Raw genomic sequence first — 17,779 nt, 5'->3', positions numbered from 1 at the left:
CGTTACTAGTTATGGCATTTCAGGTCACTTTATATGTATAGTGATCAGTACTGTAAATATTTGTTGTGATGGCACTTAGAGCTTGGAGCGTTTTCATTTGCCAGTTAAGTATATCACCAAAAAAAACATTAACCCAAAGCCATACAATAGAAAAAAGTCTTACCTCTCCTTCTGTCGATGGCTCTAAATCAGAATATCTTGAATCACAAACCACATCCCCCACATTAGTTGCATAACCCTGTTTAACATCAGGGAATGCTGAAGCACAATTTTGAGCAAAATATCTGAAAACTTTCCATGTTTTTCCAAAATCTCTTGATCGTTCAACCAACATTGCTGCTGGTCGGAATGTCTACCAATGAAGTATAACATAAATATTATATACAGGCCAGTAACAAAAAAGGCATACCAAACTGTAATTGCATTGATTTTTTATTGCATTTAAGTTGATTCACAAAGGATCAAAATAGAAAACATTGACTACACTCTGATATTGCATTTTCATCATAAAGCAGGGTTCTGTAACCTCTAAAATAGATGTCTTGCCACAGAAATATTATCAGCTACCTGTGTGTTACATTTAACAGAATCAGTTGCATTATATGACATGGGTCTATGGGCATAGGAACCGGGGGTGGGGTGGGGGGGACAGATTCCCCCTCAGTAAATCATGCGGGGTAGGGGACCGAAATCCCCCCCAGGGGGGCATAGGAATCCCCTTAATCAAAATGCCGTACGGCACCCAGGCTGAGGAGAGAGGGGTGCCAAGCGGTCGCTCATGAAAGAGTTTTCGGCAACCGCTCGGCGCCCCTCTGTCTCCTCTGCTCCCTGCCGCCACCCGCCTCAGCACTGCCCTCACTGCAGTGGTGGGAGCGCGAGGCGTCTGTCTCGGTGCCGGCGCTTCACGCTGAGCGCCGGAATGTGATGTCATATGCCGGCGCTCAGCAGCGAAGACGCGCGCAACACAGCAGAGCAGCGAGACAGAGGCATCAGGCTCCCATCACAGGACTTCAGCAGATGGCTCAAGCAGGGTGTTTGAGCCTTGGGGACCAAGATGGCACAGACAGCGTGTTTATGGGACAAAGATGGCAAAGGGCAGGCTGTTTGGTGACAAAGATGGCTCACGCTGGGCTGTTTGGGGACAAAATTGGCTCACTTTGGACAGTAATCTGTTTGTGTAATCTGGGTGCTGGTGAGGTTCTATGTGGGGAGTGTGGACACCAGGGCTGGCTTTGGGTTGTGCAACCTGTGATCTATGTCCGTAATTTATGGGGTTTTTATCTATACCTTTAATGCTGAGTCTTTATGTGAATTCCAGTTGATTTATACCTGCAAAGCTGGGTTTGTGTGTTATTCTGTTGATCTGTATCTGCTATGCTTGTTTCAATTATTTACATTATTTATGTATACCTGCAAATATAGGGTTTGTTTGTATTCTGATATCTGTATATATGTCTGTGCTTAGTATATATAAAGTTGGTGCCTTACACTGCCACCTGGTGGTGAACTTTCTGTGTTCACCACCAGGTTCCTGTTCCAGGTTATTCCACTGTAAGCAAGTCTGAGGAGAAGTAACAGTTATGGGTTCTCCCTTTTTGCACACACTGGCCTTGGAAATATAAGTCATTGGTTTAAATGCATTAGTATATACTTTCACTGATTTAAGTACTGTTTCATGTTGGTGTATATTATTTTCATGTCAGTAAGGTGATATGAGCTTGGCTAGCTAGGCCTTTGTTTTCTATCAGTTGATGATGAATAGTCATGTATGCCTGTCACTTGTATTCATTGTAGTTTGACAATGTGTACAAACAATGTTCTAATATATGTGTTCCTAATTCTGTATATTTTGCAGTTTTACAAAGTAAAAAAGATGAAAATAGAGATATCAAATATTGAAGAGTCTCAGTAAGAGTCCAAACAGTACCCTTGCTTCCTGGGTTTTTATTGAGTTGTTGTTCGCTGTCTGACAAACTAGCAACACATCGTGAGGGCAGAACAGTATGTCTTATTCAGTTGATCTATACATGCAAGTGCTATTTCATGTGTTGTTTATTTGATCCATAGTTCACAGGGAGCAAGTAAAACAGAGGCATGGCTTAGTGAATGAAGGGACAAAGGGATGCTGGGGATGATTACGGAGGAGAGGACCTCTCAATGTCACGGTAAAGTCAGAAGGAGGGAGCCTGTAATTACACTACTATCATGCCCAGGTTCTAGCATGTCCTGGCTACCTGGGCATGATAGGAGTGTGATTGCTGTTAATTATTATATATATATATATATATATATATATATCTATATATATATATATACAGCAATCACACTCCTATCATGCCCAGGTAGCCAGGACATGCTAGAACCTGGGCTCGATAGGAGTATGATTGCTGTTAAACAATCAAACTCCTATCATGCTAAGTCAGCCAGTACATGCTGGAATCTGAGTATGTCTGGCCATGATAGGAGTGTGATTGCTGTTAATAATTATATATATATATATATAATATTAATGTTATTGAATTTTTTTTGTCCAATTTTGGTTTGTTACTTACTTGTAATGTGTGGTTATTTTTTAATTAATTTTTTAGGTTTTAGTCCAGAATTTTCATTTTGGTGCATTCCTAGTTTCAAGTTATATATTATTGTACATGTTTGCAAAAAAAGAGATGGGGGGTAGGGGATAGTGAGGAAAGAGGTGTCTGATGGGGAGAAAAAAGGGGTATCTAATGGGGAAAATGCTAACCCCTCAGATTTTTAGGGGTTCCTACGCCCATGCATGGGTCTCTGTGTTGGTTGTTCTCTGTACTTAAAAAAAAAATAATTTGGCTTCAACCTTAACCCCTTAATGAAAAAGCCCGTACATACGGGCTCAAAATACATTGTTTTCAATGGGTTTAGGGACCGCCCATTGTTCTTAAGGGGTTAATTATTGTTCTTTCATTATGTTATAGAAAACATTGTGTTATACATAATAATATAAATAATCAATACATTACTGTCATGTTATTTTATGATAAAATGCCTATTAAACTTAAATACCTTAAAGGTTATGATGAGATGGCTGAACTGAAATAATGTTTCCAGGTCCAGTCTAATACTAACATAGTCATTACCTACAATGCAAACAAAAATTAGGTTAAGGACATTGAAATCATACCTCATTATTACTACCTTAAAAACATCTTACATTTTTGTGTTCAGGAGAAAAAAAGGTTGTTTTGACCATGTCTTTAAAAGTTTGAGGAGTTCATTGATTTTGTTTAGTCTGCAAAGCTAGTATCGTTCACAGTATCTTAGGACACAGTAAATGTAAGAGTACAAACCTGTTCAAACATTGCCTTATATTCCAAACCTTAAACTAAGTAAAAATATACATGTAATAATATCAAAAGGCTACTCATAGACATTGTGGGTAAAGGACCAACTACCCATTACCAAGAGGCAGGTGAATTTCCTCTGTTCGTCTGGAGCTATGGTGTACCAGACTGTGTAAATCTGGAGGGTATTTTGCCCCGAAAAATAACTAAAATGTGGCGTTTTCATTTTATTTCAGCGTGTAATCCTCAAGAATCCAAAACAGAAAACATGAGGATCATGCAAATTATATAATGAGCTGCAGGAGCAGATCAAGGTCAGGTAGGGCAATCTGTGTAATTCTCTAACATACCAATATACTGTATACACACACAGTGTATTATCCAATGACTGCTCAATAGGATTACTACTTTTGCCTTCTACAAAGATGGTACTTTTTTTTAAATTAACGTATAGATTGTCACAGCACAATTCAGCCTTGTATAGGAAAGCTCCATACAGTATCATCCACAGGAATACAGAACAAGGTTTTATCCCATAAAACTTCATGAAACTGAATGTCCGCACATAACCTATTACCATCAGAAAATGCTGTATCAAAATACTTCTTTACATGGAAGCTGTCCTTGTGCTGCACTGATACACATAAAAACACAGCATCGTAATGCACATCCATACACACACGTACATACACAGATATGCTTAATAAGTGTAACCACATGCATTCATACAGAGATATCCCCACATAAATACATACACAAACCTGTATACTTCATGACTGCCATAAACACAGATCCCAGCCTCTATCCCAAGAGTTTTCTCTTCCTGTAGCTGCAGGTTGACGCATTGGGATTCTGACACATTAACTCTGACCGTTGCCTTTTCCTTGCAAGCAGAGAGTCATGCACCCTCCACTCTTACTGACTGTGACAAGTGACTACAGAAAGAGCATCTTACAGGCAGGTCCTTTCACATGACAGGAGATAGGAAGCTGACTCTGCCATCACTGATGCCCATAATGGAGTCTGTCTATGTCTCTGCAAATACCCTTGCTGCAGGAAAAGGGCCCCTGCACCACCTGACCTCCCACACCATCCAGCACAACAAGTACTGTATGTAAACTCTGCAGTACAGACTAATGAGCCACCAAATTATCACTGGCATAGCAACAGGGCCCGTGCCTCTAGGGGGCTCGGCCGACCTCTTCTTCCTGTCTCCTCGGACCAGGTCAAAATTGTTTAGAAAGGGCCCTTCTGACCTGGACGGCACCGATCAAGGTTGGAAGGGCCCTTTCTAAACTATTTTGATCTGGCATGGGGAGACAGGGGCGTATCAGCAGGTCACGTTATGTGAGAGGTAAGCAGGGGAGGTGGTATATATGCGTTTGTATATATATATGTGTTTGTATATATGCATATATGGATGTATGTATGTGAGCATGAATGTGAACTTGTGTGTGTGAGCATGGATATGTACTTGTGTGTGTGAGCATGGATGTGTACTTGTGTGTGTGAGCATGGATGTGTACTTGTGTGTGTATAATTTTCGTGTTTACATATGTTTTATGTTGGAAGGGGGCAAGGGCAAAGAAGGCATAGATCAGTTGTGTGAGGGCAATGATGGCACAGACTAGCTGTTAAAGTTGGGGGGCCCTGGGGCCATTTTTGCACCAGTGCCCTGTGGTTTCTAATTATGCCCCTGCTATTTATATTGAGAAACTGCAGTATTGGAAAGTATTTGGTGCTATGTGATAATGGAAGAAATGCAGTGGTAGTTCAATTATTTTTTTGTTGGACTGTGTATTAATAACAGATTACTTGATAAACTGATTACTGATTTATAGTGGACTATATGGTTACCTTATTTCGATTTACAATTGGAATTTCTACCTGACAGCGCATTATGTAGAGCTAAAGACAGACTGTACACCTTTCATTGAGTTGTTTTGTGTAAGGATTTATTATAACACCTTCACATTGTATATAATACATGTTGTGTTGGTTGTATCATTAATCAGTCAGTTAATAATTCTATTTTTTGGTTGTGTCTCGCAAACCACCTTTGTCTACCCTATTACATGCTCCATATATATTGTTTTTGAGCTCAATACAAGATAATTTTATTATGAAAAACAGCATTTAAACAGTGATTTACATACATGCTGTTATACTTCCCATCCACATCCTAACATACCCACACACACACTAACACACTTACACACACTAACATAATATACTTACACATGTACAATGACACACACACTCACCCTATCTTTGTTGGCTCAAGAGGGGGCAGTCCACTTGTGCTGCTCCCTGGGATCCTCACATGCTGGGAAATAAAGTTATATCCTGGCACTCAGACACAGCATGTTGGGAGTGAGGGAGCACCAATAGAGAGGGCTTTTCTACAATTGGGGGACTGATCGATTGTGAGGCAGCAGTATGCCCAGGCTTGGGTAATGAAACGTGAAAGACTCAAGGTATATGAAGGCTGGTGAGGGAAGTAATCATATGCCACAGGATTGATACAAGAAAGGACTCGGACCTATGTAACGAGGAGTAAGTTTCGTGGAAGGAACTTTGAGTTTTTTTTTTGTTTTGTTAACAGCCACACTCTGTCACCCTTGGAGTAAGAAGGAGCAGGTCACCAATGACGATTCAGCTCACGTTCATAGTGCACTGAAGCTTTAGACAATGAATGTCATGGTGTGGCCAGCAGAGCGAGCAATTCTGAAACATAATGGTCAATGGCCAGTAATGGGGTTTCCCTGAACGATGAAGGCAAAGAAGACAGATGATATCTCAAATCGCAGAAAAATGGGGAGACTTTTGAAGCTTTGTGAGAAACATTATTCTTGACAATTTCAGAACAGGGGAGAAGTTGGTACAGTCAGACCAGTGATGATCCACCAATGGTCAGAGGAACTGCTTCAATGACTTTTTGTAATGCCATTAGTTTGAGGGTGAGAAGCAGAGGAAAAACCAAAGGATTAATTTAGGTAAGGGGATAAAATGAGCTATTTCAGAAAAACAAACCACCACTTTCCTCAGAGGATTGTAGTAAACCACCACTTCCTTCGGAAGATGGTAGGTCTACAATAAAATTATTAGCCAGATGAGTCCATGGACGGCTAGGGATGGGTAGAGACTGTAGAAGATCAGTTGGCTTAGAGTGAGAAGCTTTGCTGGAGAAACAAGGATACATAATGCAACATATTCAACACAATCAGACTGGCTCTCGGGTCACCAAAAGTGATGTAATACCACATCCATGGTTTGTCTAGGGCTGGTATGAGCCCAAGCTAAGACACTGATCCTCTCGGATTCAAAAACAAACAGGGTACCGGAAGGCCATTTAATGTGGACTGGAGCAATGGTCTGAGAAGCCAAAATTTCTACATGTAACGGAGATTTACTTTACTGAAGGGATGGTGGATATGTGAAACAGCCTTCCAGCAGAAGAAGTTTGAGCTCCACAGAACCATGTATAAGATGCACCTTTTTAAAAAAAATTTGGGGTGCGTCTTATACAGTGGTTGTAGATTTTGTTTTCTGCTTACCTCTGTGTTGCTCAGCAGCGTCTCTTGTTCCGTCGAGGAGACACAGGAATACAGTGGAGTCATGTGAATGTACATCACATGACTCCGTTCCTGCTCCCCTGGGCTGGACATGAGAAGTTCACTCAGAGTTCGAGCAACACAGAGGGAAACAAAGTCTGCGAGAGAGGCACCAGAAGATCTGCAGTTCAGGTAAGGGTTGGGGAGGGTGTATGAGTTTGCGTGAATGAGGGAATTAATGAATTTGTGTGCGTGATAGTATGGATGTGTAAGTAGGAGGCAGGGCACAGGGAGACTGAAAGTGATGTGCATGTGTTGGCTGCTTGTGCATGGTCACGCCCAGGCATACCCAGATTCCAGCACAGCAAACATCACATCATCCTGGAACCTGGGCATGATAGAAGTGTAATTTTCGGGCCCCAAAATTAAGGTGCGTCTTATACATGGGGAAATACGTTACTTTACTGAGGGGTGGTGGATATGTTGAACTGTCTCCCAGCAGGAGAAGCTTCAGGTCCACAGAACCCCTGGGATTTGTACTTTTATTAAATAAAATAAAGTATTCCACCTCTGTTCTAAGCTAGTTTTGGTAAAGATTTTTAAAGATATTAATTAATTTAGTTTTAGATTGATCTAGGGTGTGCCTACTAGAGCACAACACAGAGGATTTCTCTGTTCTACACCTAACTCGATGTGACCATGCAATCAGAGGAGACCCAGCTCCAAGTACCATGGGTTAAATAAACATAAAAAAAATGTACATAAAGCATAGCTTTTGTTGTTTGGTCACAGGCAAATGTTTATGTTGTATTCTTTCTCGTTATATTATAGCAAGTATAGACATGCTTTTTCACTTGAAAATGTGTCAGTAACGCTTTTGTGCATAATATTTTCAATTTACCTAGTTTATTTAGTAATTTATTCTTACCATTTTCTGATTGCCACCACTTATTTTTCCAGTTTGGGTCAAATGTTGTGATAATGTTTTCAATCAGATGACTATTAGGATGTGTATAAGGATTATAGGGGTATCTAGAATCGCAGGTGAAACATTTTTGACCGTCCTAGAATGGAAAAATCCAAAGATTACATCCTACAGTTTTACTTATAAATATGTATCAGACGTTCAATTAAAAAGAAAAGCTCAATTTGGAAGAATTCCAAAAATATCAATTATACAATGATACAAAAATGGCTGTTATACTTACTAATAATAAAATCATAGATAGCAAATGTGTGATATATTATGCCTCAAACAACAATTATCATAAAATATGGAAAAACATTAAAATTACCTAATCCTAGTACAACCATTTTTTTGTTGGTATAATGTTTTATATGATCATACAAGGACATGCATGGAAATAAAGGAAATCTCAATGTATTCTTCAAATTTAAATATTTTCTAAATGAATAAATACATTTTGCATCTTATTTATAGAGTGCCAGCAGATTCTGTAGCAGTATTACAATGAGGGATAATGAGTAATCATATGGAATTCTGATCCCTGTGGGATCAATAGAACTTTTAACAGCTGCACTTTTTCATTAGTAATATATAGTTAAAAGGGCACTTTCATTCTAACATCAGACAAATATTATTTGTATTCTATAACGGTAACACAGCGATGTAGGCTTCATTTTAACATATAAGACATACAAACCTCAAGGTAGCTAACAATGCAGTATCTTTGAGGTTCATCAAGACCACACGTTGAAGATGCCAAGAGCTGTTGACTTCTTCCCACAAGGAGATCTCCAATTGTTGGATGGCATGAAGCACTTTGACAGCTTTCCTGTGTTTTCACAATACTTACCAATGCTTTTTTTTAAGGGGAAGCATAAATATACTTTGTATGAAAGGAACAGTGGAGATTCGATTTAAACAATTTGACAGTTGAGGAAATAATACAAAACTAACAGGCTGAAAGAATAATATTCATTTGTTCCAAAAAAAAGTCTGAAAATATTTTCTATTTCCAAGCAAGCTATTGCCATTTTATACAAAGGAGAATTGTTATTTTGTTTACAAGAGTTAACTGTGCTATCAAATGGAAAAAAAATGTTTTCATGTGATGTTAACCCTTTTACTTCACAATGAATGAACAGTAATTTTCCCTCAATTCTGCCTTTTCAATCTTTAAATATGGAAACAATATGTTGCATCCAAAGGGTTAAAATGTTTACAACAAACTTTAATACAAAATTGATCTTTCCTTACATGTGTGTACTAGTTAAAGTTTTGTTATACTATATTTTGGTATTGAGAAATAAAGATGTTATACAAATATACAAGCAAAATATCATAAATCATTAAAAACACATACACTTTTCCAACTAATTGGGTTATCGTTAAATATTTTTTTTTTGTAATTCTCAGATATAGATATTCATTCTGTGCTGTAAAATGAGACCTATATTACATAGTGACCTGGAGTCAAATACTTCCAGTTTCCCTGTTATTTGCCCTGCAGACTTTAGAATGTGAAACAGGTTCCATCTTGAAAGTAAAACATAAATTAGAGCCCTGGAGTCTTTACATGCCATTTTACTTTTTGCCTGGCAAAACATGTTTTGATGAACAATACAAAGTCAGAGAAACCAGGGAATATTAACTAAGTACATAATTTATCTCATTGACTTAATTATGCATTAATGGCCAAATCCCTACATAGAGAGCACAGGCTTGGTCTGCATAATGTACAATTTAGGCAGTGAGCTGACTTCCAAGATGTTCCAGCAAGCTAACTATACATAATGTTGGGTCAGCTCAGCCAATCTAAATTGACTGGTCATTAATTATGGGTAACACTAAATGTGGAAAGCTGAAAACTCAGGTTAGCAAATACACCAGAAGTAACTCTTATGAATACTAAGGCATGCTCACCTGGCAACAAATATATTAAGCACAAATGTATAACAATTTAAGAATAAGAATGCGGTGACATTATTGATAGAGTAACTAAAATGAGAAGAGACAGGACAAATGGCATTTTTAACCTGTAATCTATTCAGCTGATACAAAATGATGCCCTATGCAATAACAACAATAAATACTAATATATGGAAAGTCTGGGTTTTTTTGTGCTGTTGTAAACTACATTACTAGGCAGCCATATTTAACTCATACAAATACAAAAAATCCATTCAATCAATTTCCAACTTGCCTCAGTGGGAAATACATTCTCACTTTGTGGAAGTCAGATTACAAGATAAAAAATCAGAAAAATCAAACATTCTCTTTATAAACACATAAAAGTTATATGGTTATACATGTATTAGAATCACACGTTCAAGCTATTGTCTGACATAATTGGCAATTATACTTACATGTGAAGATTAGAGTGAAATGCAGCAGAGTCATTCTTATTATCTAAAATAAAATTGACGTATCAATAAATTGCTGAACAATATTTGCCTAATTTTATGTATACAAAATACATTTTGCTCAGCCAGTAATTTCATGTAAAAAGGTATATATATATATATATATATATATATATATATATATATATATACAGATATTTTTATATATATATATATATATATATATATATATATTTATATATATATATATATATATATATACGGTATATATATACATACATACATCTTTTTAGTGTTATTTCTCCATTTCATACAGAAGTATGAACCAATACTCAGCTATCTTAGTCTGCCTAGGGCAAAATGTAACATATTAGACTGTACACAATGCACATTCTTTCACACTACATGTAACAAACACACATTGAAGAAAGAAATATTTTTATTAAAAAAAGTTGTAGTATTTTTCAAGAAAATATTGTCTCTAGTGCTAATAGTCAAAAGAAAATCAAAATCAATATCAAGCTGGGCAGTAGTTGTGATATATGTAGTATGTAGTTATAACATTTAATTTCTTTTTATTTGCTTATTTGCAAACAATTGAAGTCACTTTGAATTCTCATTTAAAACCAGGGAACTTATCTTCTTGGAAAATTATTTTCTGCAGTCAAAAATACCCACTGCTTTCTTACTAAGTGGATCCAGCCATTGGTCCACTAACTATTTATATACAAAGATTGGATTAAATATTTAAAAATATTATATTTCAATATAAAATTCAATTTACTTAAGTGTACAGAGACAAATTTGCTGGATGGTTTTTCAGCCTAACCATTACAGTGGCCTATCATAACTTGAACTTGAATAGCTGACAGAGTGGATATCAATAATGCTCCCTAAAACATTATTAGTTACAAAATTCATTAACACAATGCTCTTTCAGAAACATTCATACATTGAGCTCGTACATTGAGATGTATATGGTGGATTTGCTCACTTTTCGAGCAGGTTACACTGATGACATCTGTCATAGTTAAACAAAATACTATAAGAATAAAAACAGATTTTAGCTGCATGTATAAAAGATATTTATAAAGGGAAAATAAACCTACCTGGACAAAGTATTTGAACGCGTTAGCTGGAAGAATTCTACAAAGCAAGTAAAGACACAACTGGGAACCTAGAATTAAAATGGAAAGTGTTTCCCCCCAGGCACGTTGAAGCACATAACATAGACTGAAAGGTGATACATGAAATAATCAGCATTTTCAGACATTCACAATACACTGAACTGTGTCACTGTGTATCCTCAGCTCATGATATACAATATATACATAGTAGAGTAGAGGTTGTAGCCGTATTAGTCCAGTGGTGTCAGTATCAAATAACAGATGGAATAAGTATCTTGTGATAATACCTTTTTTATTGGACTAACAGAATTTTGGAATGGCAAGCTTTCGGGAGCTCTTCTCCCTTTCTCAAGTCTATGAAGAGACATGTTTTAGACTTGAGAACAGGAGAAGAGCTCCCAAAAGCTTGTCATTCCAAAATTCTGTTAGTCCAATAAAAAAGGTATTATCACAAGATACTTATTCCATCTGTTATTTAAAATATACATACATACAGTACTGTGCAAAAGTTTTAGGCAGGTGTGAAAAAAAGCTTCCTTCCAGTAAAGAAGCTGTTAAAAAAGACATGTTAATTTTTTAAATATTTTAACAAAATGCAGAGTGAGTGAAACAGAAGAAAACGCAAAATCAATATTTGGTGTGAAGACCCTTTGCCTTCAAAAGAGCATCAATCAGGGGTTTTGTAGGCATGTAGTTAGGTGTATTATACTAAACAGGTGCTAATGATCATCAATTTAATATGTAGATTGAAACACAATCTTTAACTGAAGCAGAATGAGCTGTGTAGGAGGAATAAAACTGGGTGAGAAATAGACTTGTACATTTGTTTCCGTGCAAACTTTATTTTTAATGAAAATTCATATGAATCCCTTACGAAAAAAATTACTGCAGTTTTTCTGAAGTAATACTGCAGTTTTTTGGACATGAAAAAACTGCAATACTGCACTTTTACTGCAATATTACTGCACATTTACTGCAGTTTTACTGCATTTGTACTTCACTGTACTGCAGTGTTACTGCAGTTATTTTTGTACGGAAGTACAAATTCAATAAAGCTGCAGTACATTGAAGTACAACTGTAGGTTTGCAATATAAACAAAGTGCAGTAAATGTGCAGTAAAACTGCAGTACAGTGAAGTACAAATGCAGTAAATGTGCAGTATTGCAGTTTTTCATGTCCAAAAAACTGCAGTATTAAGCTAGGTTTCCACTTAGCACAATAGCGCCACCTGGCGTTTTTTTTGTGAAAAACGGCTGCAGCCAGATGTTAGCTGTAATTCAATAGGAAATCGCAAAATGCCATTTCCACTTGGCGTTTTTCTGTTTGGCGTTTTTTCAGTCCTCTTTGGCGTTTTTCTGCTTTTTTGGGCTCTGTGGCAGTTTTTCAAAATCGCAGCATGTTGACACTCTGGCGTTTTTTGCAAGAAATCTTGGCGTTTTTCCTCCAATAGAAGTCTATGGGAGAGAAAAAACGCCATGAAAAAGCCATGTGGGTTTATTGCCTTGGCGTTTTTTATGGCGTTTTTTCCACAGTTACAATGCAGAGGATGGACCCAGTATCTGTGTGTCCTACGAGAAATAGGCTGAAAACAAACAGTTTCACACAAAACAAAGTCCTGGACTGGTTCATATTGAATTTTACACCATTTGGAACAAACATGCCATTACAAACAAACATACGCGACTGGATCCTGTGTGACAAAAGCAACAGCAAACAATTTGCACCATCATTTGGGGCCAATCTTCCCAGAGGAGCAGACATTCAGAATAAAGCATGCCTTACAAACCACAGAAAAGAGACAAAAGGGTCTACCAAGTAAATGACATCAGGAGAGGGCAGATACTTGCCATTTATCCCAATCCCTTTTAGCTGGGTGAAACTTCTAACTTGTAAAGGCTGGAAAAACTGCCTAAGGTCAAAAAAAGCAATTTCCACAGAAAGGCTAAAACGCCAGAAAAAACTGCAGAAAAAACGACAAAACGCAGGTAAATGCAGTGGCAGTTTTCTTGGCAGTTTTCCTGGCGTTTTTCATCAAGAAAAAAACGCCGGACAAAAACCCAAGTGGAAACCTAGCCTTACTTCAGAAAAACTGCAGTAATTTTTTCGTAAGGGCGTATCAACCATAATGAGGACCATTTCCGACGAAAACAAACTGCACATTCCCTGCCACCATCACAAGCTGTCTTGGGGCTCGTTGATGAGGTAAAGTGGGATGGACTGTGTTTAGGATGGTACATATCAATGAGTGAAAGGTTGAAGTGGCCAAAAAAATGGGATGGTTCTGGCTGCTGATGGGTTCAACAACCTGTTGGAGTTGTTCTTTACTTTTTTTCATGCTGGTGATTACAAGGGGAAGAGACAAGCATTAGATATATAAGTGTGCTGATGCCATTTTACATACTGATGGGAGTTGGAGTGTGAGACAGTGACAGTTAGTTTAGCAGAGCCTGAGATTATTGCTCATTGCTCATATACAATACTACAAGTTAAATAATAGTCTATATTAGTGCAGACAATGTACTGTTTTGAAGAAGCTATATTGTATTACAGGGACTGCAGGAGACATTTTCCCCTGTTCCAAAGTTTAGTTGATAACACAATTGGACATTTATGGTACTAGCCATACCTGTAATTTGTAGACAAGTTAATTTTCTTATTACCTTTCTATCATATCATCTATTCTTTATCATTGATACATAAATATTGGTGACAAAACCATGCATTCTACTCGGCCTGCACACATTGTGACTGTCTTTCAGTTGTTTAAAATTGAAATCTTGAGTAATTTAAAACAGTTGCTAAACCTGTAATTTTTGGACAAGTTATTTTTTTCATTATCTTCAATTCATTGCTGCATAATAAATATTATTGACAAAATCTGGCAATTGACTGTGAAATTCCTGAGTAGGGGGTATTCCTTTTCATTATTTTTTTTTATTTTTACCAGCAAGTATATAAAACATTTGGAAATGTCAGTTAGAAGGAGTGATTCCAGTGTTTGTGGGTTGGGCAGAGCTGGCGGCAGGCTTATACGAAAAAGTAGTAGTTAGGTGGCCACTGGTATACCATTGCCAAGTAGACAGAAGCCTTCTTGCTTGGGGTCAAAGTTTGAACTACCCCTACTGCAAGTCGCATGAAGCAGACACAGTACTACCAACGGAGGCCTCAGCCATCTCGATGAGTGTGATTGATTCCCAGAGACAGGTTGGGTACTGATATCCACTGCACCAGCCTACTCTAGAACACTTTGCGGCTTTTCGTTCCAGGGGCATGTCAAAGCAGCAGCATTAATGGGGCAGGTGGTGGCGGTCCTGAAGTAATTTAGGTATGTGACCAAGGACTTAAGCCAGACCACTACCAGGTCCTAACCTCACTTATCTACCTTAAACAATTCATGCTTGACTTGCTGGAACAAAATTAGGTCTTTCCAGGCAGATGATTCCAAGTGTGTGTGGGGGGGGGTTGGGAAGCTGATCAGTAGGCCGATAAAGGGGCAGAAAGATTTCATGCAAGCCATCATGGTACCCCAGAGTACATGCTAGCCACCCTTTGTGACACAAGAGTTATAGGCAGGTTGGCCCTTAAAAATAATTTAAAAAGTTGAAAAGACATGCTGTCCGTAGGGTGCGTGAGATGCAGCACCCCAGGGGAATGCTAAAGAGATGCAGGAGTTGGAAAAGGAAATTTCCAGCAAAAGTTGCAGTAGTTCCAGCAGCATGTCCTATCCCAATCCCTTGCATCCATGCAAAGGAGCTGCACTAGACCCACTGGAGCATCACTAATTTGGGAAGTAGCCCTTGATACTTCGGTGGATACTAGTACCACCCAAGCACCACAATGTTAGAGTAGAGCCTTTGAAATGGTGAAATATATCTTAAGAAACTGCCAATACCTCCTGGTACTGACCCTCTACCTTGTTGGGGCCAACAGAAGCTGTTGTCTGGCCAGGCCTCTATTTAGTTGCCTAGCAGTTGCTTTCATGCCCACCCACCAGTGTTCAAAGTGGTAGGGTTTTCTCTGTGACAGGCAACATACTTAACCCCCAGAGCTCTCCCCACATCTGGTTGAGCAGATGGCTTTCTTGAAAGTCAATCATTCCAAATTAGGCTACCCAGCACTCAATATTGAAACAATTGAGCAAGGTCTAGTGCTGCTGCTTTGTCTCCGTCTTAATCTGATTATTTTTTTGTTAATTTTGTTAAATTCCTGCTCCACAGTGCCTGGCTATCCAGGCCCAGTGCCCTACTACTTCTGCTGCACCTCTTTGACTGTCCTTACTCTCAGGGAACCTTTTTTAAAAATGTCTATACTATTGTGGAAATTCAGTACGGCTCCATGGGGCTGCATGTTCCTATAATCTGCCAGTGTCTGCCTGCCCAGGCCCAGTGTTCTACTACTACTGCTGCTGTTGCACCACTTTGACTGTCCTTACTCTGGGGGAACCTTTTTTCAAATTTTCTATGATATTGTGTTATATGAGGCCTGAGTTTATAATCTGACGGTGTCTGTCTGCCCAAGCTCAGTACTCTACTACTACTGCTGCTGCTAATCTTTGACCATCCTTACACTGGGGGAACCTTTTTCTTTAAAAAAAACTGTAATATTGTGAGGAACAGCCAAACTTACTAACAAGGTGCGGTGGCTAAAGACAGTTTAATGTCAAAAGCCATAAACCCTGGCAAAACCACAGCAACAAAACCCAATCATCAAGGTCTCTCTCAAGCAGAAATTTCAAGACAGACAGGGTGTGACAGCCCATCTGTTTTTCCAATGTGTTATTTTGGCCCCATTCCTGTTTTCATGTATTGCACCTCAATCCCTGTGTTTTACAAAGGAGTATTTTCACCGACTTTCCCTAGCATTAAAGGCTCACAGACCTTGTGTGCCCCTTGTGCTAGTCGGATTACACTGTCCCTTTGCTTGGTGCCTGAACAGGAGCTAGCCATGAGTTCATGGAACTGTGCGGTGGCTAGGAACTGTGGCCCGCCGACAATTTGAACTCAATTGCTACTGACACCTGTTGTCCCACCATGTCGCTCTTAAGCTCAGTAGTGGTTGCAGAGAGGGAGCTCATTTGGGAACTTTGGTTTTATCACCAATCTTTAGGACCGGGGTTTACCCAGCCGCGGCTATGGAACTCTGGCCAGGATACGACGCTGACTTTTCCTGATGCTTTTTGAAACATACCATACATTGGTACCCCAGGATTGATGCCTCTCCCTTGGGATCACCATGAAATAGTGACTTTTAGTTGGGTGGGCATTGCTGGTTTGATGAGATTATACTACTAATCCTATTATGTTTTGTGTATACATTATTTGCTGTCCTCAATAAACTCTTGTTCTGTTTTACCCCTACACCAAGTCTTGACTTGTGCTCTGGAGGAGAATTATAGAGGATTAACTGTTGAGCAACTGAGCATTCACAGCAAGGAGGATTTCTACAGTGGAGATACTCAGTCCGAGTATGGGTCTCTGTCACACTGGGGTTTCTAGATATTCTGTCCAAGCTCTTTTGAAGAAGCAAAAAGAAAAAGTCAATGGCGGGGTCATGCAATGTGGTGTTATGTGACCCCGTGGTAAAAGCACCACTGCTTGCAGTGTATGAAAGGCTTTTAAAAATGTGTCTGGACAACATCTGGAGTGAGGAAGCATGTATGTTTGAGTGAGTGTGTACGTTAAGGTTTAGAGTTTGTGTGATTGTTTATATACAGGTATGTGTGTTAGAATGTGTGTTAGCATTAGGTTGGATAGAGGTATAGAACATATTTATGTTGCCAGCTGAAGGGCTGCAGCCTGAATGGCACTTTTTTGTTTCTCTTAACCCTCATTATGCACTTTGCTTTATTCTTTGCACTGCGCGTGCAGTGGAGCTGGATTGTCTGATTTGAATTTTTGGTGGGGGAGGTGTTGTGTCCTTTTATGGGTGCCTCTTTTCTTATTGGTATTGGGTATTGGGATACCCCTATGCTTGGGCTTGTAGGGTTATTTGGAAGGTAAAATGCCACAATTGGGAAGTTTGCATTTTTTAACTTGGAACTTTGACATCTGGTCCTACTGCCCCCATGTCCTAAGTGGGGCACCTTTGAAGCTAGCTATTTCAATTTACCCCATCAATCCATATATTTTTAAAAACTAGACAGCCCAAGTTATTTCAAATGCTGGTATTTAAACCCATTCCATGCACAAGATTCTACCATCAGCCTTTGCCAAAGTTTGTGGTCATAATTTATTTAATATTTTTTGACACAAATTGTACTTCAGGCTTAAATTTATAGATTCTAGTATATGTCAAACAACACCCCACATACCACATTTGGGAAGTGCGCATTTTCTAACATGGAGCTTTGACATATTGTCTGCAACCATGTCCTATTTGGGACATCTTTGAAGCTGATCAGTTCAATTTACCTCTTCAAATCATATATTTTTGAAAACTAGACACCCCAGGGTA

The 17,779-nt window shown here is 38.6% G+C and overlaps 1 protein-coding gene across 1 annotated transcript in view; it reads right to left on the bottom strand.

Moving 5' to 3' along the window:
- LAMB4 (laminin subunit beta 4) overlaps positions 1 to 11,432 on the bottom strand; it is a 67,374-nt gene extending 55,942 nt beyond the window's left edge. The window contains exons 1-6 of the mRNA XM_053465463.1: positions 11,308 to 11,432; positions 10,202 to 10,244; positions 8,536 to 8,693; positions 7,800 to 7,935; positions 3,040 to 3,113; positions 164 to 352 (exon numbers count right to left, since the gene is read on the bottom strand). Coding sequence (XP_053321438.1) covers positions 164 to 352; positions 3,040 to 3,113; positions 7,800 to 7,935; positions 8,536 to 8,693; positions 10,202 to 10,235 — 591 coding nt within the window. The 5' untranslated portion in view covers positions 10,236 to 10,244; positions 11,308 to 11,432. The remainder of the gene's footprint in view (positions 1 to 163; positions 353 to 3,039; positions 3,114 to 7,799; positions 7,936 to 8,535; positions 8,694 to 10,201; positions 10,245 to 11,307) is intronic.
- Between the last annotated feature and the right edge of the window lie 6,347 nt (positions 11,433 to 17,779).

Source organism: Spea bombifrons, chromosome 4 (genome assembly GCF_027358695.1).
Source record: "Spea bombifrons isolate aSpeBom1 chromosome 4, aSpeBom1.2.pri, whole genome shotgun sequence".
In the NCBI taxonomy this organism is placed as follows: domain Eukaryota; kingdom Metazoa; phylum Chordata; class Amphibia; order Anura; family Pelobatidae; genus Spea; species Spea bombifrons.
The sequence above is the reverse complement of the archived record's forward strand: the minus strand, read 5'-3'. Positions and strand labels throughout refer to the sequence as shown.